The sequence below is a fragment of the Otolemur garnettii genome, unplaced genomic scaffold (assembly GCF_000181295.1).
Source record: "Otolemur garnettii isolate 467f Iridium unplaced genomic scaffold, OtoGar3 scaffold00018, whole genome shotgun sequence".
Lineage (NCBI taxonomy): Eukaryota > Metazoa > Chordata > Mammalia > Primates > Galagidae > Otolemur > Otolemur garnettii.
The window spans coordinates 12,787,290-12,809,385 of NW_003852413.1; the positions used below are offsets into that span (position 1 = coordinate 12,787,290).

The 22,096-nt window shown below is 48.6% G+C and overlaps 1 protein-coding gene across 6 annotated transcripts in view; it reads left to right on the top strand.

Moving 5' to 3' along the window:
• RGS9 (regulator of G protein signaling 9) overlaps positions 1-22,096 on the top strand; it is a 99,196-nt gene that overhangs the window by 71,041 nt on the left and 6,059 nt on the right. For 4 of the 6 annotated variants that reach the window (XM_003786182.2, XM_003786184.2, XM_003786183.1 and 1 more), the window contains exons 12-17: positions 1,594-1,707; positions 4,746-4,861; positions 8,288-8,375; positions 10,150-10,288; positions 12,231-12,313; positions 14,531-14,648. In XM_003786182.2, coding sequence (XP_003786230.1) covers positions 1,594-1,707; positions 4,746-4,861; positions 8,288-8,375; positions 10,150-10,288; positions 12,231-12,313; positions 14,531-14,648 — 658 coding nt within the window. Of the gene's footprint in view, positions 1-1,593; positions 1,708-4,745; positions 4,862-8,287; positions 8,376-10,149; positions 10,289-12,230; positions 12,323-14,530; positions 14,649-22,096 lie in introns of all 6 variants that reach the window. The other 2 variants (XM_023511130.1, XM_012802975.1) reach the window with 1 other exon arrangement.

The window sequence follows — 22,096 nt, forward strand, 5'->3', positions numbered from 1 at the left end:
CAGGTGCCTGTGGTCTCAGCTACTTGGGAGGCTGAGGCAGGAGACTCACTTGAGCCCAGGAGTTGGAGGTTGCTGTGAGCTGTGATGCCACAGCACTCTATCCAGGGGGATAACTTGAGGCTCTATCTCAAAAAACAAACAAACAAACAACAACAAAAAAACACATCACAATGTACCCATTAATATGTATAATTATTATTTACCAATAAAAATTTAAAAAATAAAAATAAATGAACAGAATCATCATAAAAAACTCCTGTGGGTAGACTTCATGGTAGATGCCTTATTTATCCACTGTGGGTGCAATTCCCCAACTTTGGGAGAAGATAGCAGGCTTTTCCCTGCTTCCTAGACACCAAGAAATGTCCTGACTCAGAAGATCTGACTCATCAGCTTAACTTTAAATTAAATTAACTTTATTTTTTAAATTAACACGTACTAATTGTACATATTTATGGGGTATGTGGTAGGGTTTTTTTGTTGATTGGATTGTTTTTTTTTTTTTTAGTGGCCAGACTTTTAAAACAGATAGGCTCATTCTCTCACCCCAGCTGGAGTCTGATGGCAGAATCATAGCTTACTGCAGCCTTGTACTCCTGGATACAAGCAATTCTCCTGCTTCAGTCTCCCGGGTAGCTGGGATTACAGGTGCACACCACCATGTTTGGCTAATTTCGTTTTTCTTATTTTTAGAGATGGGGTATGTGTGTGCGGGTTCACATTGTCTTGCCCAGGCTGGTCTTGAATTCCTGATCTGAAGTACTTGAGATCCCCTCAGCCTCCTGCGTCCTTGGGATTATCCAGGCACTGGGTGCCTGGATCCTGGGAATGTTTTGGTACTTAATGATGTATAGTGATCAGACAATTTGCATATCCATCATCTCAAACATTTAACATTTCTTTGTGTTGGGCACATTCATTATCCTCTCTTCAAGCTATTTGAAAATACATAGAGAATAGAACCGAGGATACTAGAGGTTTGGAAGGGGAGGGGAAAGGAGAGAGAGGGAGAGGTTAAGAAAGGATCCTAAATCACAGCTAGACAGGAGGACTATGTTCTGGCGTTCTATACCACTGTAGGATGACTATAGTTAACAATAAAATATATTTCCAAATGGCTAGGGAATTAGCTCTTTCTCCAGATAGTTCATTTGGGATTCACACTTCAATGAGACCCGAGGTTTGAATAGTTGTGTCTAAGTTCCCAAACCCAGGCATTATTTGACAAAAGGTAGAACCCAATGTGCTTCCAGGATGGGTACAGAGATACCTGTTTGAACAAGGGCAAACTGAGTTGGCATTGAGTCTAAAAGACCTCCTGATAAAATGTAAAGAGGCCATATTTTAATGAGACAGACAGTGAAGGGACTGGACCTGGAAACAACGTTTGGTTTTGCAAGTAGAACAGGAACGGATCTTGTCAAATACCTGCCAATGTCAAGGGCTATTAAAGCATTTTTCTAAGGAGACAGGAATAAGTATGAAACTAAATCGATACAGAAAAAGATGGACAGGCTGGGCAGTCAACCTGAGCGTTGATCTTGTCTCTCGGATGTTGGGCCTCTAGGAAATTATTTTCCACTTCCTTTTCAGGATTGTCAAATACAGCGAGCAGTTTTTATCCAACGATGCCATCATGTCAGGCTGCCTCCCCAGCAACCCTTGGATAACAGACGATACCCAGTTCTGGGATTTAAATGCCAAATTGTATGTATTCGATATGTTATGGTTTTTCTTAAACAGCTTTTTGAGTTATAATTGACCTGCCATGCAATTCACCTATTTAAACCGCACAATTCCGTGCTTTTTTGTTATATTCATAGAGCAGTGAAATCTCATTATGATCAATTTTAAAACATTTTCATCACCCCTAAGAGAAACTCTGTACACCCCTCCAACCTGAGGCAGCCGTGAATTTACGTTCCATCCCTATGGATTCTCCTGTCCTGCACATTTTGTGTCAATGGAATCATCCATTCAGTGTTCTTTTGGGACTAGCTTCTTTCACGTAGCATAATGTTTTCATGGCTCGTCCAGGCTTAGTTAGGGCTGGATAATATTCATTGTGTGGATATACCACATTGTGTTCATCCATCCATTCATTTGGGTTGCCTCTGCCTTTTAGCAATCACGAATGATGCTGATATGAACATCCATGCACACTTCTTTTTTTTGAGACAGAGTCTTACTCTGTGTCCTGTATCCTCATAGCTCGCAGCATCCTTAAACTCCTGGGCTCAAGTGATCCTCTCGCCTCAGCCTCCCAAGTAGCTGGGACTACAGGCGCCTGCCACAATGCCCAGCTATTTTTAGAGACAGGGTCTCGCCCTTGCTCAGACTGGTCTTGAACTCCTGAGCTCAAGCAACCCCCTTGCTTTGGCCTCTCAGTGTGCTAGGATTACAGGCCTGAGCCCCTGTGCCCTGCCTCCTTTTGGTTTTAATTTATCTTGGGCGTATATCTAGGAGTAGAGGTGCTGAGTCAAATGATGACTCTGTTTAACAATATGTTATTTTTGAAAATGAAAAAATTATCTTTATGGTTTTGCATATGTGAGATCTAATTAGATAAAAAGTTCCAGGAAAGCAGGGCCCCAAACCTGCCGGGGCCTTGATTCCTTTTCCTTCACACTGTGAATTCTAAGCAGTTGTTGCTAATTCTATTTTCATAAATGTGTTGTCTGCAAGACGGGGCAAGGGCGGCATCCCAGAAGAGAGAAGGGGTAGGGGTCAACTCAGGAAAGTCAGGGTGGGGGAAGGGGTGGTGTGAGTGGGTGAAGGAGGTGGGGTGATGAGCACCAGGTACTCACTCACCACTGCTGGGGTAATGCCCAGGCCATCACCTGCCAGCCATGAGGAACTCACGGGTAACTCTGACCCAGCCAGGGAAGCAGGCATAGCCTGAGGGGCAGGGCTGATTCTTGTCTCAGCACAGCCACTGTGCCAGTTCCAAGTGGCCCGTTCTGATGGATTAAGGAAGCCGCTCATGTGGGGCTTGGGGTCACCTGAGCCAAAGGCTCTAGAATTGCCCATGAGGAGGCTTCCCTCACCCTCTGGGGAATCTAGTTATCAGGGTCATTCTCCAGCACCTGTGTCTGTCTCTGTGTATGTGCTGAGGGAGGTGACCCACACAGCATGGGCAGAAAGCCGCTGTCCATGGAGGGGCTGGCAGGACAGCCTGGCTGGGAAAAGCATTGTCCCAGGGGGCTTAGGGAGAAGATGTGACAGCTGGACTTTAAATGACATGGGGAGTATGGGGTTGGAGATGGAGGTAGAGATTGCTGGTGAAGGTTGAGGGTGAGGAAAGGGTGAGGTTTTGTGTAGGAGTCATGTTCAGAGGGCACTGGGGGATGCCCAGTGACGGTGGGAAACCTTGTTCTTACTGGTTTAGAAGATTTGTGAGTGGTATTAAAATTATGTGCAAAGCCTTTAAAGAAAACCTAAACCAATATCCAGGCCTCATCCCCAAACCTCTTATTTGTAGGAATTGGTCTGTGTTGCCCTGTCACCCCTTTTGGGGTGTTTTAAAAGCTCCATGATTTTTGTGGGTAGCCTAGATTCGGACTGGGTTAGAGCATGAGTCCTGGGCCAGGAATCTCGAGAAATGCAAATTCACGGGCCCCACTCACGCCGAGCAAATCAGAAGCTCTGGGGCGGGCCTTGCAAGCTGCCGTAATGAGTCTTTCAGGTGATTCTGGTGTCCGGTAACATTTGCAAACCTCTGACTTCATCCTGGCTCTGCTTCTCGCTAGTTGTGTGAGCTGAGGTATGTATTTGGCCTCGGTCTTCCCAGCAATGAAATGGGATAATAATGCACATAGTGTTGTCTTAAGGGTCCAGCCGCACGTGCGTAAAGCACAGCACGTCAGGTATGCTGACCCCGCACCTGGCAGCTGTCGGTGCTGTTGTGTGGTCTTACTGGTTTTACACTTGGTAGCAGAAGTCTAAGCTTGCCCACCATACTTTATTTGGGATCTCACGGACATGATTTGTACCTGGTTCCCATCCCAGCAGCTGCCTCAGTGGGAAACGTGGAGCGATGAACTTGAAATCTCTGTTTCAAAGGGACTGTGTTGGCTTTAGAATTCTATAAGGAGAAGAGAAGAAAACGACTATCTCCACGCTTCTCTGGAATGTTAGGCCTCTGCTAGCTGGGTCCCCATGTCCTCCCTGGGGAGAGTTTTCTGAACATGGAAGTGAGGTGGGAGGAGAGGCTCTGGGTGAGAGCGCGTGGATTGCAATGAAGTGTCTGTACGGGGCCACCATCGCCTGAGGACAGAGACAGTGTGGGTGACAAGCACCCTATGAGTGGCAGTGACTGTAGCACCCATCACCAGTGCTGCTCCAGACTTCTGTCCTGAGCTGAGGGGTGTGGGGGGAGGGAGGAGGCAGCTGCCCGAGCCTTGGCTGCCTGGTTTCCAGGCTGTAACCAGGCCTTGGAGGGAGCATTCACGGTCTGCCCTGAGCCCTCCACCTGGGCACCTTCCTCGCTTGTAGGGTAGCCATGTCCTTGATGTGAGCCCAGAGTACTCGTCTGAGGCTCCACCTTCCCAGCAACTGATGACTTGGTTGCTGTGCTCATGCAGGGATTGAGGAGAAGGGAGAGGAGGATGAGGCCAAGCCCTGGGCCGTGGGACCAATGGGGCTTGGGAGAGCTACTGCCCCTCACCCCGACCCAGATCCCAGCTGGGCACAGCCCCTGCCCCGGGGCCAGTGTCCGGGGCCTTCACACATCACTGTCTTTGCAGGGTGGAAATCCCAACCAAGATGCGGGTGGAGCGATGGGCCTTCAACTTCAGCGAATTGATCCGAGACCCCAAGGGTCGGCAGAGCTTCCAGTACTTCCTCAAGAAAGAATTCAGTGGTGGGTCTCTTCTAAAAACAAAAGTTAGCAAATTTACGTTTAGAAACAGGCCCTCAGTGTCTAGCTTCTGGTGTGGGGACCTTCCCAGCAGGTGTTTTCATAGCTTGGCTTGTGCCCTTACCCAGGTGCTCCTTTGACAGCTTCCTGAGTGGTGCCAAGTGCAGGCTCCCCGCTCTTTCCTTTCTCGAAGGAACCCCATAGTCTGGTCACAAACTCCACATTAGTGTCCCTCACATTTCCGGGAGCTCCATCCATCTCCGGGGCCCTCACTGCCACCCACGAGCTCCTGCTCTGCAGGCCCCCAGGGAAAGCTTTTGGGGAGAAACCTTGGAAAAGTGAATGGGGACAGGCAGTCTTTCCCGTTTTGTCTGCCAGCCTGCTTTTCCTTAGCCCAGTGGTTCTGCACATTTGATTCATCTGGGCATGTTTTAAAGCGTATGCTTGCCTGGATCCCATTCCCAGAGAATGGGGTTGAAGTCTCCGAAGTTTTGAAAACTCCCCACAGGATGCTAATGTGCGGTGATGAGAACCACCGGCCTCGCTCTTGGCCTGATTTCTTCAGGGCTAATTTAGGAGTGGGTAGATTGCAAAGGAATGGGGAGGGGCCACCTTTACATTCTGTCTCTTTTCATGGTAGGCACTCATGACTTCAATATATTATGCATCTGGGAAAACCAAGAGGCCAGATTAGAACCAATTTTACTAGGCTGTGCATTTAGTTGGTTTCCCCCCTTTCATTGAAATATTTATTTTTATAAGACACATTTATTTCCTTCTTGAGTTCTCAGCCCTGGGACCCTCACATTTGCACCTTCACACTCAGCCAGCTGCCTGCTACCCAAGACCTACTTATCTGGGGGGTTGCTCCTGACACTAATCCTACTGGCCATGCCTTTATCCTGGTTGACTGCCAGATGCAGAACATTACATAATAACATGTATTATTGAAAATCCTTCTATCTAATCAAGCCTAATTGCCATGATATAATAAAATCCAGAAAAGATGGGTGGAAAGGGGACGTTCTGGCAAATGAGCGATTAGGGTGCCATCTAGTGTCAAAATGACAAATGACACCCTGAGTTTATCGCACCCGCAAAAAACGTTTCCCTACATTATTTAAAGTGTACTGCTGGCAATATCTTCAAGAGATCCCCGAAGCTTCGGATATGAACAGAGCAGAAGAATTATCAGTTTAATCATTTATTTTCTGAAAAAGTTTATGTTGAAATATAATTCTCATACCATGAAATTCACCCTTTTAAAGAGTACATTTCAATGCAGCACACTAAATCATGCAACCGTCACCACCGTCTACCCTCCAAAAGAAGCCACTTACCCATCAGAAGTCATGCCCTATACCTCCCTCTGCTCCCCACTGCTCCCCACTGCTCCCCTTCCCCGGCCCCAGCCCCAGACAACCACAAATCTGCTCTCCATCTCCGTGGATTTGCCTCTTCTGGGTATTTTATAGAAATGGAATCATTTCTGGGCCTCTGTCTTCTTTTGCTTAGTGTAATGTTTTCAAGGCCTGTCCATCCGAGTTGTAGCATATAAAAGTGCCTCATTCTTTTTTATGATCACATAATATTCCATTGCGTGGCTCTGCCACATCCTGTGTATCTTTCCCTCAGTGGACATTGGGCTGGTTTCCAGCTTTTGGTTGTTGTGAATGATTGCTCATTTAATACCCTGGGCAATTAACTCCTTGTCAGGTCAGCACGTTACTGGTGTGTGATCTCAGTCCCAAGAATAACCTCAACTTCATGCTAAAGAGGAGGGACCTCTGTAAAGTGATGGGACAAATGTCAATTGCCAACCAGCTTAGAATTGTTCAGTCTTTCCTAATCTGAAAAAGCTTTTGCACATGGGTTTGAACTGTATAGGTCAACTTATATGTAGATTTTTTTTTCAGTAAACATATTGGAAAATTTGGAGAGGATCTGCCACAATTTGAAAACACTTTCAGATAAACTGCATAGCCTTAGAAATATTGCAAGATTAAGAAAAAGTTACATACGTAGGCTACTGGTAGTTAAGTTATGGGGGAATCAAAAGGTACACGTACTTGGATGCAGAGGCTCATGCCTGTAACCTCAGCACTGTGGGAGGCCAAGGTGGGACGATTGCTTGAGGACATGAGTTCAAGAGCAGCCTGGGCAACATAGCAAGATCCTCTCTCTAAACAACTTTTTAAAAAATGAGCCAGGCATGGTGGCACTACCTACTGGGGAATTTGAGGCAGAATTTCTTGAGACCAGGAATTTGAGGCTACAGAGACTGTGATTGAGCCACTGCAACTCCAGCCTGGGTGACAGAGGGATACCCTGTCTCAAAAAATTACACATGAATTTTTGACTGCATGGATGTCGGTGCCCCTAAACCCCCCATTGTTCAAGTGTCACTTATACTGTGATAGGAGAAGAGGGGTTCCCTTGTCTGTCTCTCCACACAGTGGCACTCCATGATTACACACACGCACACACACACACACACACACAGATGCACACACAGATGCACACACAGGCTCTGGTTCTCTTTTTGGTGTGCTCATCTTTATTTTCCTAGGCAAAAACGGCATTGTAGTGCTCCCAGGTGCTGGGGAGGAGGCTTAGAGAACTTCATGCTGGAAGGAGAGGAAGGAACCTGGCTTTTCTTCTGGGCCCCAAGGACTGGCTTCCCTCTAGCTTAGGGGATACTCAGTTAAGTTCCCCTCACACCCAGGCCTTCCCTGAGGGTCTGTCCCTCAGTCCTGCTGCTTGAGCAGTCTTTCTGGAAGGACCTTTGGGCTGGAATATGCCCTATGAGAGGCTGTAGGTGATGGGGTTACTGCACACAGCCAAACAAAGGAGGCGGAACTCACACGGTCATTAAACAGGGCAAAGTAACCAGAGGTCTTTCCGAAGAAAAGCTGTGCTGGGGCCAGACATGAGGACGAGCCTATACGAACTTGAACAGGCCAAACTCTAGGACAAAAAGCGACAGCCTTTGGAGGGTTATTGTGAGCTCTGACCTGTGTATTGTTGGAGGAAAGAACGGCAGCCATGATGGGGCGGCATCGCAGCGCTGGGAACCCACCTAGTTCCTATCAGACCACATGGAGCCGTCCCTGGGCTCCAGACCCCTGCCTGGGCCCGGGCAGCGAGACGTGGCTCCTCCTACCCAGGAGCATTTTGTATAGGCAGTGGTTCTCAACCTTCCTAATGCCGCAATGCACTTTCATTGTTAAAAAGGGGTCGCGACCCACAGGTTGAGAACAGCTGGTCTAGAGTGACAATGTGCCACGGCTTGTTGTGCAGTAGGAAAGACGGTCCTGGGGCTGGGGAACCGCACCTATCCCGGCTGACCCATGTCTCTTATTTCCTCCTCTCTCCTCCCAACCTGTTCCCTGTCTGGCTCTCACCTGCGTGGACCCGCCTCCTGTGCAGGGGAGAATCTGGGATTCTGGGAAGCCTGTGAGGATCTGAAGTATGGAGATCAGTCCAAGGTCAAGGAGAAAGCGGAGGAGATTTACAAGTGAGGATTAGCCCAAGGTGGGGCGAGCCTCCCCTGGGCTTCCCGCCAGCCACCCTGTTGTGTCAGAGTCGGGACAGGACAGGAGGGGCCACAGCCAGAGTGGCAGTCCCTGTCCTGCCTTTCCTACTGGACTATAAAGACCTCTCCGCTGCTTTGGGAGGTTTGGGGTTCCTCTTGTTCAATGCGATTCCCCTGCTCCTATGTGAACGTGGCTAGGGGTTGAAAAAGCAGAAATCCCAAATGGACAGCACAAAATGCTTTGTCTTTGACTAACCCCTGAGGTCTCCTGAGAGTGTGTGAGAGAGAAAGAGAGAGAGAGAAGAGGTGAGATGGGAAACACCTGGTCCCTAAGCTGCCGAGAGATGTGAGGACTGTGGGGCCCCCACGTGCCTGGGACAGGAGCTCAGCTGTAGAAGTGTGGGCAGCATAGCTCTTGGGTCTCACTTCATGACTCAAGTGTACTTGCTTAGTGTGGCAATAACTGTGCCCCCTCCGGGCCTGCCTCACCTCCAAATTACCCAATAGCCAAGGGTTCCTTTTAATGGGGTCAGTCCTGTGTTTAATGGCCCAGTGGAAGGATAGGGAAGCGTGTGATGGGGCCACCGAGGTTGCTGAGAGCCACACTCTCAGACCCCCAACGACCCTACCCACCAGCTTAGTGGACGCTCTTGTCCTGCTGTGTTCAGATCTCTGCAGGTCCTTCTGTCTGCACTGACCATGGCAGATGCCCACTCTGGGCTCCAAGGACATTCTTCATTCAAGCTCACACTTGTAGCTGTGGTTCTTGAAGTCCAAGCACCCATGGTGGACTGAAACCAGCTCTTCAAGGCCACCAGACCATGTGCTTAGCCTTGGACAGCAAGCCAGGCGGTCTGCTGAGGACTTGCCTTTGGGACCTCTGAGGTCTTTCTTTCAGATGGGCCCCTATTGGACCACCCCAATTTACAGAGAAGCGCTAAAAGGCAGAGGGAAGAGCTGGAGGTCTCACTCCTCATACTTAACTCTCTTGACAATTTGCCCACCTCCTCCCACAGGGAGGGGCTCCGTGTACCCAGAGAAAGGGGGTCGGGAGGAGGACTCTCAGGCCAGGAAGGTCCCACGACATCACACGATGACACACGTATGACTGCTAATTCCAGAAATCTGCTGCAAAGGAGCCCATGGCTTCCACCACCATAGCAGCTTCCTTCCCCCCAGTTACAGAAATCTCAGTTTGAATCCCAGGTGCAGCTTCAAGACTCACAAAGCATGGCCAAATTTGGTTTCACTGGGGCAAGTGGCCTGGCTGCCCAAGGGGGCCCAATCTCTGGGTGCTGAGATTTTTATGAGCTGTCTCCCAATTCAGCATTTGAGATTGGGCTGAGGGAGAGCAGAGGGTCCCAAAACACGTGTTTAGAGGTGCCTTAGCCTGGTTCCAAGTTGGTCCCAGGATCTCAGGGAATGTGAAGTTGAAGTCTTTCCCCTCATGGCCAGGGCCTAATCCAACCAGCCCTTATCACCTGCCTCCCACTCCCCTGCCATTTTCTCTCTCTTTTGGAGGGGGGAACATCAGAGTTAAATATTCACATTCTCAATATTGCATGACTATTTTCTTGCTCTTGGAAAAGTTTCTTGACAACCTCTTCAAAAGCTCAAACTCTTTAGTATCTCCTACAAAGAAAAGACCACGCTTGGCCTGGGTAACTTGAGTCATGTCCCTTCCTCCCAAGCGGCTGTGCGCTTTTCACGGACTGACTAGGTCCAGCTACTTTTGCTGATGTTTCCCCCATCCTAGGCTGTTCCTGGCCCCAGGCGCGAGGCGCTGGATCAACATAGACGGCAAAACCATGGACATCACGGTGAAGGGGCTGCGGCACCCTCACCGCTACGTGCTGGACGCTGCCCAGACCCATATCTACATGCTCATGAAGAAGGTAGGTGGGGTCTGTGCTGAGGACACAGGGATGGGGCCTCCCCTCCTCAGGTGCCTGGAAAGTTTTTTCTTTTTTTTTTTTTTTTTGAGACAGAGTTTTGCTCTGTCACCTCGGGTAGAGTGCAGGAGTGCAGTGGCATCATCATAGCTCACTGCAACCTTACACTCCTGGGTTCAAGTGATCCTCCTGCCTCACCCCCCGAATGGCTGGGATTACAGGTGTACATCATGGTGCCCAGCTACCTTTTTCTGTTTTTGGTAGAAATGGGGTCTTGCTCTTGCTCAGGCTGGTTTCAAGCCCCCTAGTTCAGGTGATCCTCCCACCTTGGCCTTCCAGAGTGCTGGGATGGGATTATAGGTGTGAACCACCATGCCTGGCCAGGAAAGTTCTTTAGCTATGGGAAAAAGGGACAGGACATGTGGCTAGCACCTTGCCAGTGGTGGGCTGCAGAATTGTCAGCTGTCCAGCCTTCTTGAAATCCTTCTCCCACTAATTGGAGAGGACTCCTATAGAAGCTGCGTGCATTCTTGGGGGCCTCAGTCTGCTGTAGCAGTACCGGTGGTCACAATGACATTAATAGTGAGAACATTGTGGCCATAGCCATCGTTTGTTGAGGACTTACGAGACACAGTTGCTGGGCAAAGCATGGAACTTTGTGTTGGACGCCAGCACACTAGGTAGGCATTGCTTCTGCAGAGTCTAGGAGCTTGCCCAAGATCTCGTCAGAGGTGGGGCGGGAACCACACTCGGGTCTCTGTGAATCCAGAGGCCAAGCGCTGTGTTGTACAGCAGCAGGAGTTCCCATGTGGTGTCTAAAAGAGACACATTGTGTGTGGTTATGGTAAAACCCTGTGAGAATTCGGATAGCCTTCTGGATTACTAATAGAATGTGAACATGATGGGAATTTTCAGAAAATTGTCAACATAAATAAAGAAATCCTCTATTTATTATGAGAGACAATCAGTCACTTTCCTAAGACATTAGAATTCGAGGCTCAGACTTACAGAAGTGGTCTAGTTGGTTCCTCTTTGGCACCATCTCTGGGTGCTTCAATTTCACAGGACGGCAATTATTTCTTTAATGGCGAAGTATCTCCATAAAGCTGGTAGTATGATGTGGGTTTGTAGGGCTGGTAAATGTTTATTGGCTTCCCTGGTTTATACTTCTTCTATTTAGCCTTTTATTGCATTATAAAAATATTTTTGCTTTACTTTGAGAACATATAATCATTTAGAATTTTTGCCAAGCCAGATTAGCCATTTTTTCTCCATTTTCTCCATTTTGGGGGAGGGGCGGCATCATTAGGGGTTCTCTGTGTTTTTGCTCCTATGAGATTCACAGCAGGGTTTCTTTAATTATATTTTTACTTAACGTATTTTAAAATGCTTTGATTCTTAAAAAAGGCAGTTTTCATATTCTGGGGCTGCCCAGGGAGCCCAGCAGAATGGAAGAGAGTCACAGGGAACGGAGGACCAGAACAGGGTGCGTGCTTACTGGACTGTGTGTCACTATGGCTGTGTCCTCTGGCAGTAAACTCTGGGTGACCCAGTGTTTGCCAAACTCTATCCTTGTTCTCATAACTTCTATTGTTATCACTTTGTTTTTAGAATAGTACCGTTTCAATAAATTAAAAAAATATTCTCAATCCCTGCATCGTTGCTGTGGCCCTGGCCCCATGTTTGGTATAACTGGAATTTCTGGGCAGCTTGGCTTGGAGTGGGCCCCAGAAGCTGCATTTCCAGCAATTGCCCTGGTGACATCGCCACACCTGGCCTGGGAACTACTGCTCTCGACACCCACCCCAAAGCCGTTTGCCCAAAGAGACAAATTCTCTCCAATTTTTCATTTTGCTGCTGATGGAGCACTTGAAAATGGGGCAAGTGTGTCAGCTTGATTTGGCAGGCTCTCTCTTAATTACTGTTTTTCTCTTCTTCCTGCTAGGATTCTTATGCTCGCTATTTAAAATCTCCAATCTATAAGGAGATGCTGGCCAAGGCTGTCGAGCCTCAGGAAACCAAGAAAAGGCAAGTGGGGTTGTCTGTAATTGTCGCTGCCTGCTGTTCGGTTTACAGACAAGTGAGGGCCCCTTGCCGCCAAATGGCTATGACAAGAGATATTTGCTTGATGAAAATATTAGGGGCTGGGAAGTATGGCTTAGGGAAAGAGCACCTCATTTGCTTCCAAATGCCCTGGAATCAGTCCACCAGATTTCCTTAGTAATCACCCCTTCATGCTGGTTTGAAAGCGTTTTGATTATCAGACCGACACTTACCTTACCACAAATGGAAGCGTCTCACTGGGTTTCTAGATTGCTAAACTTCACCACCCCCAAACTGATGCATGGGAATTCATTTAGCTGCACCCTCGTATTTAAATTGTTCCAAGACCTCAGAGAGAAGGCGTGGCAGATCATACCCCAGGAGAAAATGCTAGATTGAGGGGAAGCAGAGGGTAACACGCCAAGTGTTCTTTCGGCCTCCAGGGATTGCCTTTTGGAAGTCCCTTAACGCGTTCACTCTCACTCTCCCCATTAGACATGTGGATCATCTTTTTGCAGAGCCCCTGGGACAGGGGACGGAAAAATGTTCTGAACTCTTTTGTTGGGGGGAAAAATACTCTACAGGGATTGACAATTCAAAAGAGTGACCAAATGACAGCTTGAACAAAGTCGTGGGACTTTGGCGGAGGTTTCCCCAGCAGCGGCTGCCCGTCCTGGCCCCCCCTGGTCAGTAGATGTTCCCGTTTTCCCATTCAGCCCACACCGGGCTCCCTTCCAGCACCTTCACTCGATTCAAAACGGGGGTGGTTGGTTGGACCAGAGTCTTTATTGAAAGAGCTTAAAAAAACACCCCACTTGGTTTCATTCTTGAGGATAATGACCCTGTTGTGAAAAGAATAGAGAGGAGGTCTTTGTAGGGCTATTCTTCTAAGTTTCCAGAGTAAGGAAGGGAGTTCGGTGTCCCTGAGGACTTAAAAGCTTCTCCTTTAGGCCAGAAAAAAGGGCTTTAATAGTTCCAGACGTTCTGCCAGAAAGTAATGGGGAAAGGAAGGGGAGTTTTGTACTGCTCTCTTCAGATGGTTTATAATTTGGGGCAGACATGAGAATTTAGCTGGGGTCTTTTCTAGGCCACAGCGGGGGCTCTGAGTTCCTGGGGTGGCACAGGCCGCCAGTGCCGTGCTTAGCTTGGGCTGGGTTTATGGCAGCCGGGTAATGTTGTCTTCACTACTGAGAGTGAGAATTATGTGTAAGTTTGTGAAGTGTGAAGCTTGGCGGGTATCCATGCAGGGATTGCTGTGGGTGTGGGAATTTGTTCCATGACCTGCAGGTACAGGACAATGTCTTAGAACTTAATTTTTCCTGGGACAAGTTAAACCCGGCTCCAAGCTTCCCCCTTGGCAGGGCTAGTGAGAGATTCAGTGTCAGTCTTAACGTCTTGATAGGGAGCCTCCTCCCCCCTAGGGTCGATGCAAGAGCTCTAGGGCTTCTGTTGTGCAGAAGTTTGGAGTGGGGCCTTGATCATTGGTCTGTCATTGATGCCGAAATGCTTACTTTCCAAGTAAGCATTGTGTGGGCCCTCAAAGGCCGGTGGCTCAGCTGCTCACCATCTCCTGCCGCCCTCAGACACCTAGAGCTTTGCCCCAGTTCCTAAGGCCATGATAGAGTTTTGTCCCAGGAATCCATGGTTGGCTTCTGAAGAAGGGTTCTGACACATGCCAAGATACTGTGCCTGGGCAGGGTACCACCAGTCCTTCACCCCCCTGGGGCCCTTCCCTCTGTCCACTGAGGCCTGGCTGCCTTGGAGAGTACAGCCCCCTCACAGCTCTGGCTTTTAGAAATAAATGCTCCAACTCTCTATTGAGGGTAGAGCCCTTGGGAAACTAGACCCTAAGTCCTCCTTGCCCCCTTCCCTCATGAAGATCTTATAGGAAGTCAAGATAACAGGTGAATTTCTGAGCATCAGAGGAGGTATGACTGTGATCTTCCCCATCCAAAGAGTCTTCCTTGGGCCCAACTTAATATCTGATGGCAGCTGGTGCTCACTGTTATCTCATCCTCCCCGGGGGAGGACAGAGACAAGGTTGGACATGGCCCCAAGGACCCCACCTGTGGTTCACTAGGAAAAGGAGGGAACAGTCAGGACCTGGCCTCTGGCCCCAGCTCTCACCAGGTGTGGCTGTGTGATTGCTGGGCAAGCATGCCGTTTTCCTCCCACCACCGACCTGCCCGTCCTTCCTTCCAGCGCCAGCCTCCCGTTCATGCGGCGTCACCTGCGCTCCAGCCCGAGCCCGGTCATCCTGAGGCAGCTGGAGGAGGAGGCCAAGGCGCGAGAGGCAGCCAACACCGTGGACATCACCCAGGTCATGAGCAAGCTGGACCGTAGGAGCCAACTCAGGAAGGAGCTGCCTCCTAAATAAACCTGTGATTCCAGGGGTGGGGGGGACGCACTTGGGAGGGGCAGACAAAGAAAGGCAGGGCCAGAGTCTAGGAGACTCCATTCCCCATGAGTGGGCAGTAGGTCATCAGGTCCATCCCGTGGTCTTCTTACTCCCCCTTCACGGAGGACTTGCTGATGCCACCACAGATAGAGCTTGTTCTGCTGCTCAGCAAGGGACGGGGTGGGCATGGTGGCAAGTGGGGGGGGGCACCTGGCCCAGCTGCTGCATGACTGCCTGTCTTACCTGGGGGAGTTCTTGTGATGAGAACCCTAGGGAAAACAGGCTGCTTGTGACCCACCGTTTGCCAGGGAAAGTTAATGAGAAGGCCCCTTCCCACCCTCAAGGCACAACCTTTTCAGGGACATTTGTTTAAAATAGTTGTCAGAAGCTCCTCATCCTGTCTCTCCAGTTTAGAGTCCTGCTTGCAAAGCAGCCTGAGATCCCCCCAAGGCTAGTAGCAGGGCTCCCCCTTCCCCACCTCCCTCTGTCACCCTGGCCTGGAGAGCCCTGTTGGGACGTTTCTCTGTTGAGTGTGTCCTTTGTCACAGTTACTTGAGGGCTGGTGGGCTCCTTTCCTCCTGCTTCCTCATTCCCTTTGTACATGTTGGGGACGTAAGTAACTGGTAGGAATGAGGGACTTGGCCTCTGGGGAAGTCATCTGAAATGGCTCTCGGAGGAGCATCTTTTTGGCTAAGGAACAAAAGCTCGGATGTCTTCACATGGGAAGAGGGATGGCAGGCACCTGTCACACTTTAAAGATGAGCCAGGACCAAAGATAATACTCTCTGGGATTTTTTCTATAGGTTGATGCTTCAATCCTTTGTAGGTGTAGACTAGGCCAGCCCTGTTCCCTGGGTAGAGAGATTGAACCGTTCAAACATTGACCTTGGGAGGTCTAGAAGGTCATTCTCGAAGATAGTCTTATCCCCTACACCTGTGTAAGAAGGTAAAAGTGATAAAATGCAGAGGTGAGCAGGAGACCAGCCTTTCCAAGCAGGAGCACCCACTCAACACGTTTATTGGGCACCTACCACGTGCAAGGCATTGGTGAATAAGACAGACATATTTCCTTGCTTGTGGGGCTTATAGTCTAGGATTGATATGAAATAATTAAACACATTCTCAGATAGCTGTTGGTGTGTAACAACCAGCCACAAAACTGGAGTGGTGTATGCCAAGAAATGCTTATTGTTTGCACACGTGGGGTCACCTGTGTGGCTCTGTTGACCTTGGCCGGACTCATTCAAGTGTCTGGGGCTGATTCTGCAGTGGCCTGGGCTGGGCTGAGTGGGATGAGTCTTCTCTGCTTCACATGCCTCTCATCTGCCAACAGCCTAGCCTGGGTGTGATGCCACACTGAGGGCTGAACTGCAAGGGGCCAGTGGGAACACGTAGGGCTTCACAAAATCTCTTCCACTTCATTTTATTGACCAAAGCAAGTCATTACTCTGGCCTAGACTCAAGGGGCAAGTAAATAGACCCCACTTCTTTAGTGAGAGGTTTCAAAGTCTCACGGCAAAAGACGTAGTTACAGGGACAGCTAAAGAATTGGGGCATCATTGCAATTACCACAAATACCAGATAAAACCTGTTGAGTGGATCATAAAGGGGTGGACTTAGTGCTGTCATGGGGAAGATGGGATTTGTGTGGGGTGTCCCTCTATGAGGCACGGACAGAGAAGAGAATGAGAGAGAGTTGGCTGTACAAGGAGTGTGGGCCTGCAGGGAGAGGTGGCAGGGAGAGGGGAACATGTGGGCAACAGCTGCAAGGTGTGAAGTGGCTCAGAGTCAACTGAAAGGCCAGGGGAATGGGGCCTGGCGGGGAGAGGTCACAGGGAGAGGGGAACATGTGGGCAACAGCTGCAAGGTGTGAAGTGGCTCAGAGTCAACTAAAAGGCCAGGGGAATGGGGCCTGGTGGGTGACAGGGAAATGGTACAAGACGAGTTTAGAGAGTGGGCAGGGGCCAGGTCATTGAAGACCTCCAGGTCATTGTAAGGACTTTGTGGTCCTTACAAAGTTTCTTATTAGCAAAATGACTCCAACCCAGAAGGTGGGAGCTTGCACTTCCCACATTCACCAGTCAGCCTAGCTTGCACTCTGAAAGAGCACCAAGAGATATGCTGTATTCACCTCTCCTTTGAAGAACGTTGGCACCTCCAACTTGTACCCTAAGCAGACATCTTAGATGATGACCCTTTGTAAACTAAGTAACTTGAAAGGAGGGACCGTATTTATCTCATTCACCACTTGGAGCCTAATGCCTGAGACCTGGCAGATTCTGCACAAATGTGTGTGACATGAACAGCAGAATGAATGAATGAATGAATGAGTGAATGAGTCCTGGATTTGGAGAAAGCCTCTCCGGCCCTGGCCCTAGTTCTAGTCCTGTGTGCTTCCTCATGTATGATGAGCGGGCAGGGCCAGACCCAGCTTCTCGAAACAGACTCTATGAATCTCCAGAGGGCACCCAGGCTGGGGCACCCATTTTACTTGAGGATTTGGCACAGGAGGAAAATTAGGTAGTTTTTAAAGTTTTGCATTAAAACAATCATGAATATGTTATGAAGTAGAATGAAAAATGCCCGTAAATTTTTTAAGATAGAATTTGAGACTTCAAAGACATTTTGTGCCTGGCTGTAGGCGGGCTTAGGCTTTGTCCTGAGACCCCCGGGGGAGCCCGTCTGCCTGGCTCTCCTGCTGTTTGGCCTCCTTCTGTGGGAACATCTCAGAAGCACGAAGCCAAAGAGTTATTTGCTGTCTCTTCTTGTTAGTTACTCTGTATGAGCTGAAGTTCCATGCCTAGCAAAGTGGTGAGGCGGGCATCGGATACATCATGAATTCTTCAGGGCACAGACCGTCTTGCCCATCTTTAGCTCAACTACCTGCCATCCACACATCACAGGCTTGCACTTGGCCTGTCTCTCATTCCACCGCAGATGGCGACAAGCTCTGTGTGGGGTGCATGGGAGGCACTCCCCACATGTTGTTGGAAACCTGCTCAGTGTCAGACACGCAGGACCCACACTCTGATGAGAGACGGCGTGAGTATGTAAGTTTCTGCATCTGGAGGAAGGCATGTGATAAACGGCTTCCATGTCAGAGGGCAGTAGTTATGTCCCACAGATGTCTTTTAAAGACCTGTTTTATATAAGAAGGTGGCGGGTGCTATGGTGGGTACAAAAGTGGACAGAATGGTCTGTCCCCTCAAGGAGCCAACAAAAGTGCATGGATGCAAATGGCTATAACATGAGACAGAGTGTGACTGAGACTGCATGGTGACCCAGGAATACCCTCGAGTTGCCCAGGAAAGAATGAGCAGAGCAGAGTGGCCCCTGCAGAGCTTACCGGGTCAGGAGAAGGTGCTCCCTCCAGGCGGACACAGCCCTGCACCACCTAGCTGGCCAGGGCGCAGCTGGCATAACTGTTGATGACTGTGTGGACAGGGCACAGCTTGCATAGCCGTTGGTGACCGTGAGCCCAGGACCCATGAAGCAAGGCTGGAAAGGGTGACTGAAGTTGTGTCACAGCAGGCCACGTGCCGGGATGTGAACTCTTTCTTGTCAGCTGCAAGCACTGTGGAGGGCCTTGGTCTTGAGACCAAAGTTGTGCTGTAGGTGGCGGGTCCTGGCAGTGTCCATCCCATCCCTGGCTGGGCCTGGACACCCCTTCTCCAGCTCTCCTTGTACTCTGTTCATGCCTCTGTCTACCTGGCGTTGTTAACAATTTATGCATCTATTCCTCCCACTAGTCTGTAAAACTCCCCACCTCCCCCAAGAGGCTGTGTCTTGTGGGTTTCTGTACCCTCAGGGCTAGAAGCAGATGGGTGTGTGGTTGGCATTCTGGTTGTGCGATGAGGACCTGAGGAGTGATGATGAATAGGAAGCGATGGTCTCTGTCAGGGGCAGGGCTGGAGTAGGAGAGTGGGGAGTGTGTCTAGACAGAAGAGGTAGGATGCTGGCGGCAGAGTGCACAGGACCTGGTCAAAACGGGGTGATGCAGGAGGAGGAATTAAAGAAGAGCTGGAGATTTTGAGCCTCCAAAGATAGGGGTGACAGGAAGAAAGATGTAGACTATGGAAAGTGGACTGGATTGGGGGTATTGGTGGGGAAGGCTCCGGGGAGGTTTAGGAGTCCCAACCGCAAGTGTACACACCATTCACGTACCGCACTTGCTGAGAGCTTGTGAGCTCATGGAGCTGCAGGCTAGGAAAGAGACAAGCACAGGGCTCGACTCATAGACACAGAGGGTATCAGGACTGTGGGGAAGCAGAATGTCAAGGACGAAGTGATCAATCCCAGCCGGAGGCATCGTGGAAACTAGAGCTCAAAGATTGAGGCCATCCAAGTGGGAGGTGGAGAGCTTGTAATCATAGTACCCCTTCTTCCAGAAAGGATTTGAGGTGGCTTAGAATATTATAAACTATATGATGGAACCTCTGAGATGATAGACTGACAATCAATTTCATTATTTTTTTTTCTTTTTGCCTAAACTCACGTGGTAAGAATCAAAATCAGTTTTTAAAAGTAGGGCTGTGCACAGTATATCTTAGATGACTGGGTTATCACAACTAATCATTTCATTTTTTTTTTTTTTGAGCTTTTTGACAGCTATCAAGCAAAAAGGGGACATATTGGCCTTAGGATTCTATTGTGTCATGAAATAAAGCATTCAAATCCGTCTTCACCTACATCAGTGGTTCTCAACCTTCCTAATGCCATGACCCTTTAATCCAGTTCCTCATGTTGTGGTGACCACCAACCATGAAATTATTTTCATTGCAACTCAATGAAATGAGACTTGACTGTCTTATTCAGCTCTGCAACCTAATGCCCATGTGGCCGGGCATTCAATCTCTCTCTCTCTCTCTCCCTAGAACTGTATTTTTAACTTCCTGTTCATACCTAGTAGTGGGTAAAGGATCTAGGTCAGTGGTTCCTAGTGTAAAGAATCCGTACACTGCATCATAGCCCAACCTGTCCTCCAATCAAGAAGCTGAGCATGTTGAGGACCAGCAGAGGCCACTGGATTTAACAGTTAGGAGGTTGTCAGGGATTTTTGAGTGGTGATTTCAGTGGAGGAGTGAGGGGATAAAGGAGGTGGTCAGAAGTGAAGAGGGCAGATGACCATTTCTAGAAGTTTGGGGTGAAGGCAAGAATGTTGTGGTAACTAAGAAGATGATGGGTTGAGAAGAGGCATTTTTGAAGGACAGGGCCAGGTGAGTGTGTTTGCCGAATGGAGGGGTGATACCAGGAGATGAGGAAGTCAAATAAGGAATAATTGATAAGAAAGTCTGGAAAAATCTGGAGATCAGACCAAAGTCTAGACTGGTCTCAGAGAGGAATATGTCAATCCTTTGACATTCTGGATCGGAGAGATTTCAAAGTGGAAAGGAAGGAAGGTGAAGCCTTTCAATTAGGGGGCATCAACTTTCATGGTGAAGTGGAGTTTGAGGCATGTGCTGAGAGCATGGTGTGGGAAAGGCAGAGAGATTGCAGGAGGAAGAGCTCCTGACAGTCACTGTGGGGCAGGGATGTTGTGACACTGGGCCAGAGAGAGGTGGGGCGAAAGGTCTTCCAGCTATGAGAGGGAAGAAATGTCACATTTCTTTATCTGGAAGTTTATGTGTATTGAAGGTGAGATACAGAGAGGGATCTATATTCCATAATGCTCCTGGGCCAGCCAGACAGATCTAGGGGGAAACCTTTGGACTCCCAGCTATGGTGTTCATGTGAAATGCTGTGGAATGTTCTTAGAAAGGAGAAAAGGTGGCCTTCCAGAAATCATTGCCTACTTTTCAAGGCTAAACTTTAGGAAACCCACTTGCTATCAGCTCTCAATCTGACCAGCACCTGTACAGAGTTGGTCCTTAAATATCACTGAATGAATAAATCTCTGTATTGTGGCTTCTATGTTTTTTATTCTTGAAATTAGATGATATGAGAACATGTTTCTCTATAGCCAGGCTTGAATGGAAGGAGGAGGAACGTGAACTTTGGAGTCAGGCAGACCTGGTTTGGGCATTTACTAGCTGTGTGACTTTGACCTTAAATTTCTCTGAAGTAATAATTTCTCTTAGAGAGTTGTTGAGAGTAGAGAGAATGTCTGGCTCAAGGTGAGTGTGCAGAAGTCTCTCCTCTCTTTCCCTCCCTCCCCCTTCTTTTCTTCCCTCTCCTTTATTTTTCTCTCACTCTGTCTTCCTTGCTTGCTCTATTGTTTCTTGCAATCTGCCAAGACTTCTATCTCTAGTCCTGGCCTTGGTGAATACAGAGTTCAGCCTCTGGCACCAGTTTTCTTTAATCTGTTCCATTGCTCAATATTCAGTAAGGAAAGATATTCAGCACCTGTTATGTGCCCAGCATCCTGCCAGTGACTGGGGACTCCTAGTGAATGAGAGAGAGACACCTTAGGGTTCTTACAGTGCAACAGGAGAGACAATTACACACAAGAGTGCAGCCAGCTGTGTTACTGGGAAGCCACATGATGCTTTGGGGAGGGCTTGGCAGGGACCACTGTCCTGGGGAAGTCAGCAGAGGCTACAGGAGTGGGACCTTAGGCAGTGGCCTGGGGCTCAAGCAGGGGACGTTGCTCCTCCTGAATTTGCTACTATGCATCAAACTGTGGCCCTACAGGGCCCATTTGAATCTCCAATAGCATAAAAAATCATATTTATTTGGACGATATTGATGATACATTTAGGTCAGTATGATAGTCTCTATTATGTCATGTATTTAGACATCATCTTAATTCCTTAACATTATATTTAAACAATTTATGTTAGAATGTAAGTTATTCTGTAAGAATACCAGGATTTCCTTTATAGAATTCCATTTTCTAGCTTGACTTTTAAGGACTTTTGCTTTCATTCTATTAAGTGAAAATGCTAGGGCCAGGAATGAAATATGAGTAAAGTACCCAGAACCATGCCTGGCATATTTTATGCACTCAATAAATGCTAGCTGCCGTTATCATCACCACCTTCCTCATCATCACCTTCATCATCCTTTTCACCATCATCACCATTACTACCACCATCACCATCATCACCATCACCACTATCATCACCATCACCATCATCACCACCATCAGCATCAACACCACCATCAGCATCAACACCATCACCACCATCATGGCCATCACCACCACTATCATCCTTTTCACCATCATCACCATCACCACCACCATCATCATCACCACCATCACCATGGCTACCACCACCACTATCATCCTTCTCACCATCATCACCACCACCACCATCACCATCACCACCATCATCACCACCATCACCATGGCTACCACCACCACTATCATCCTTCTCACCATCACCACCACCACCACCATCACCATCACCACCATCATCACCACCATCAGC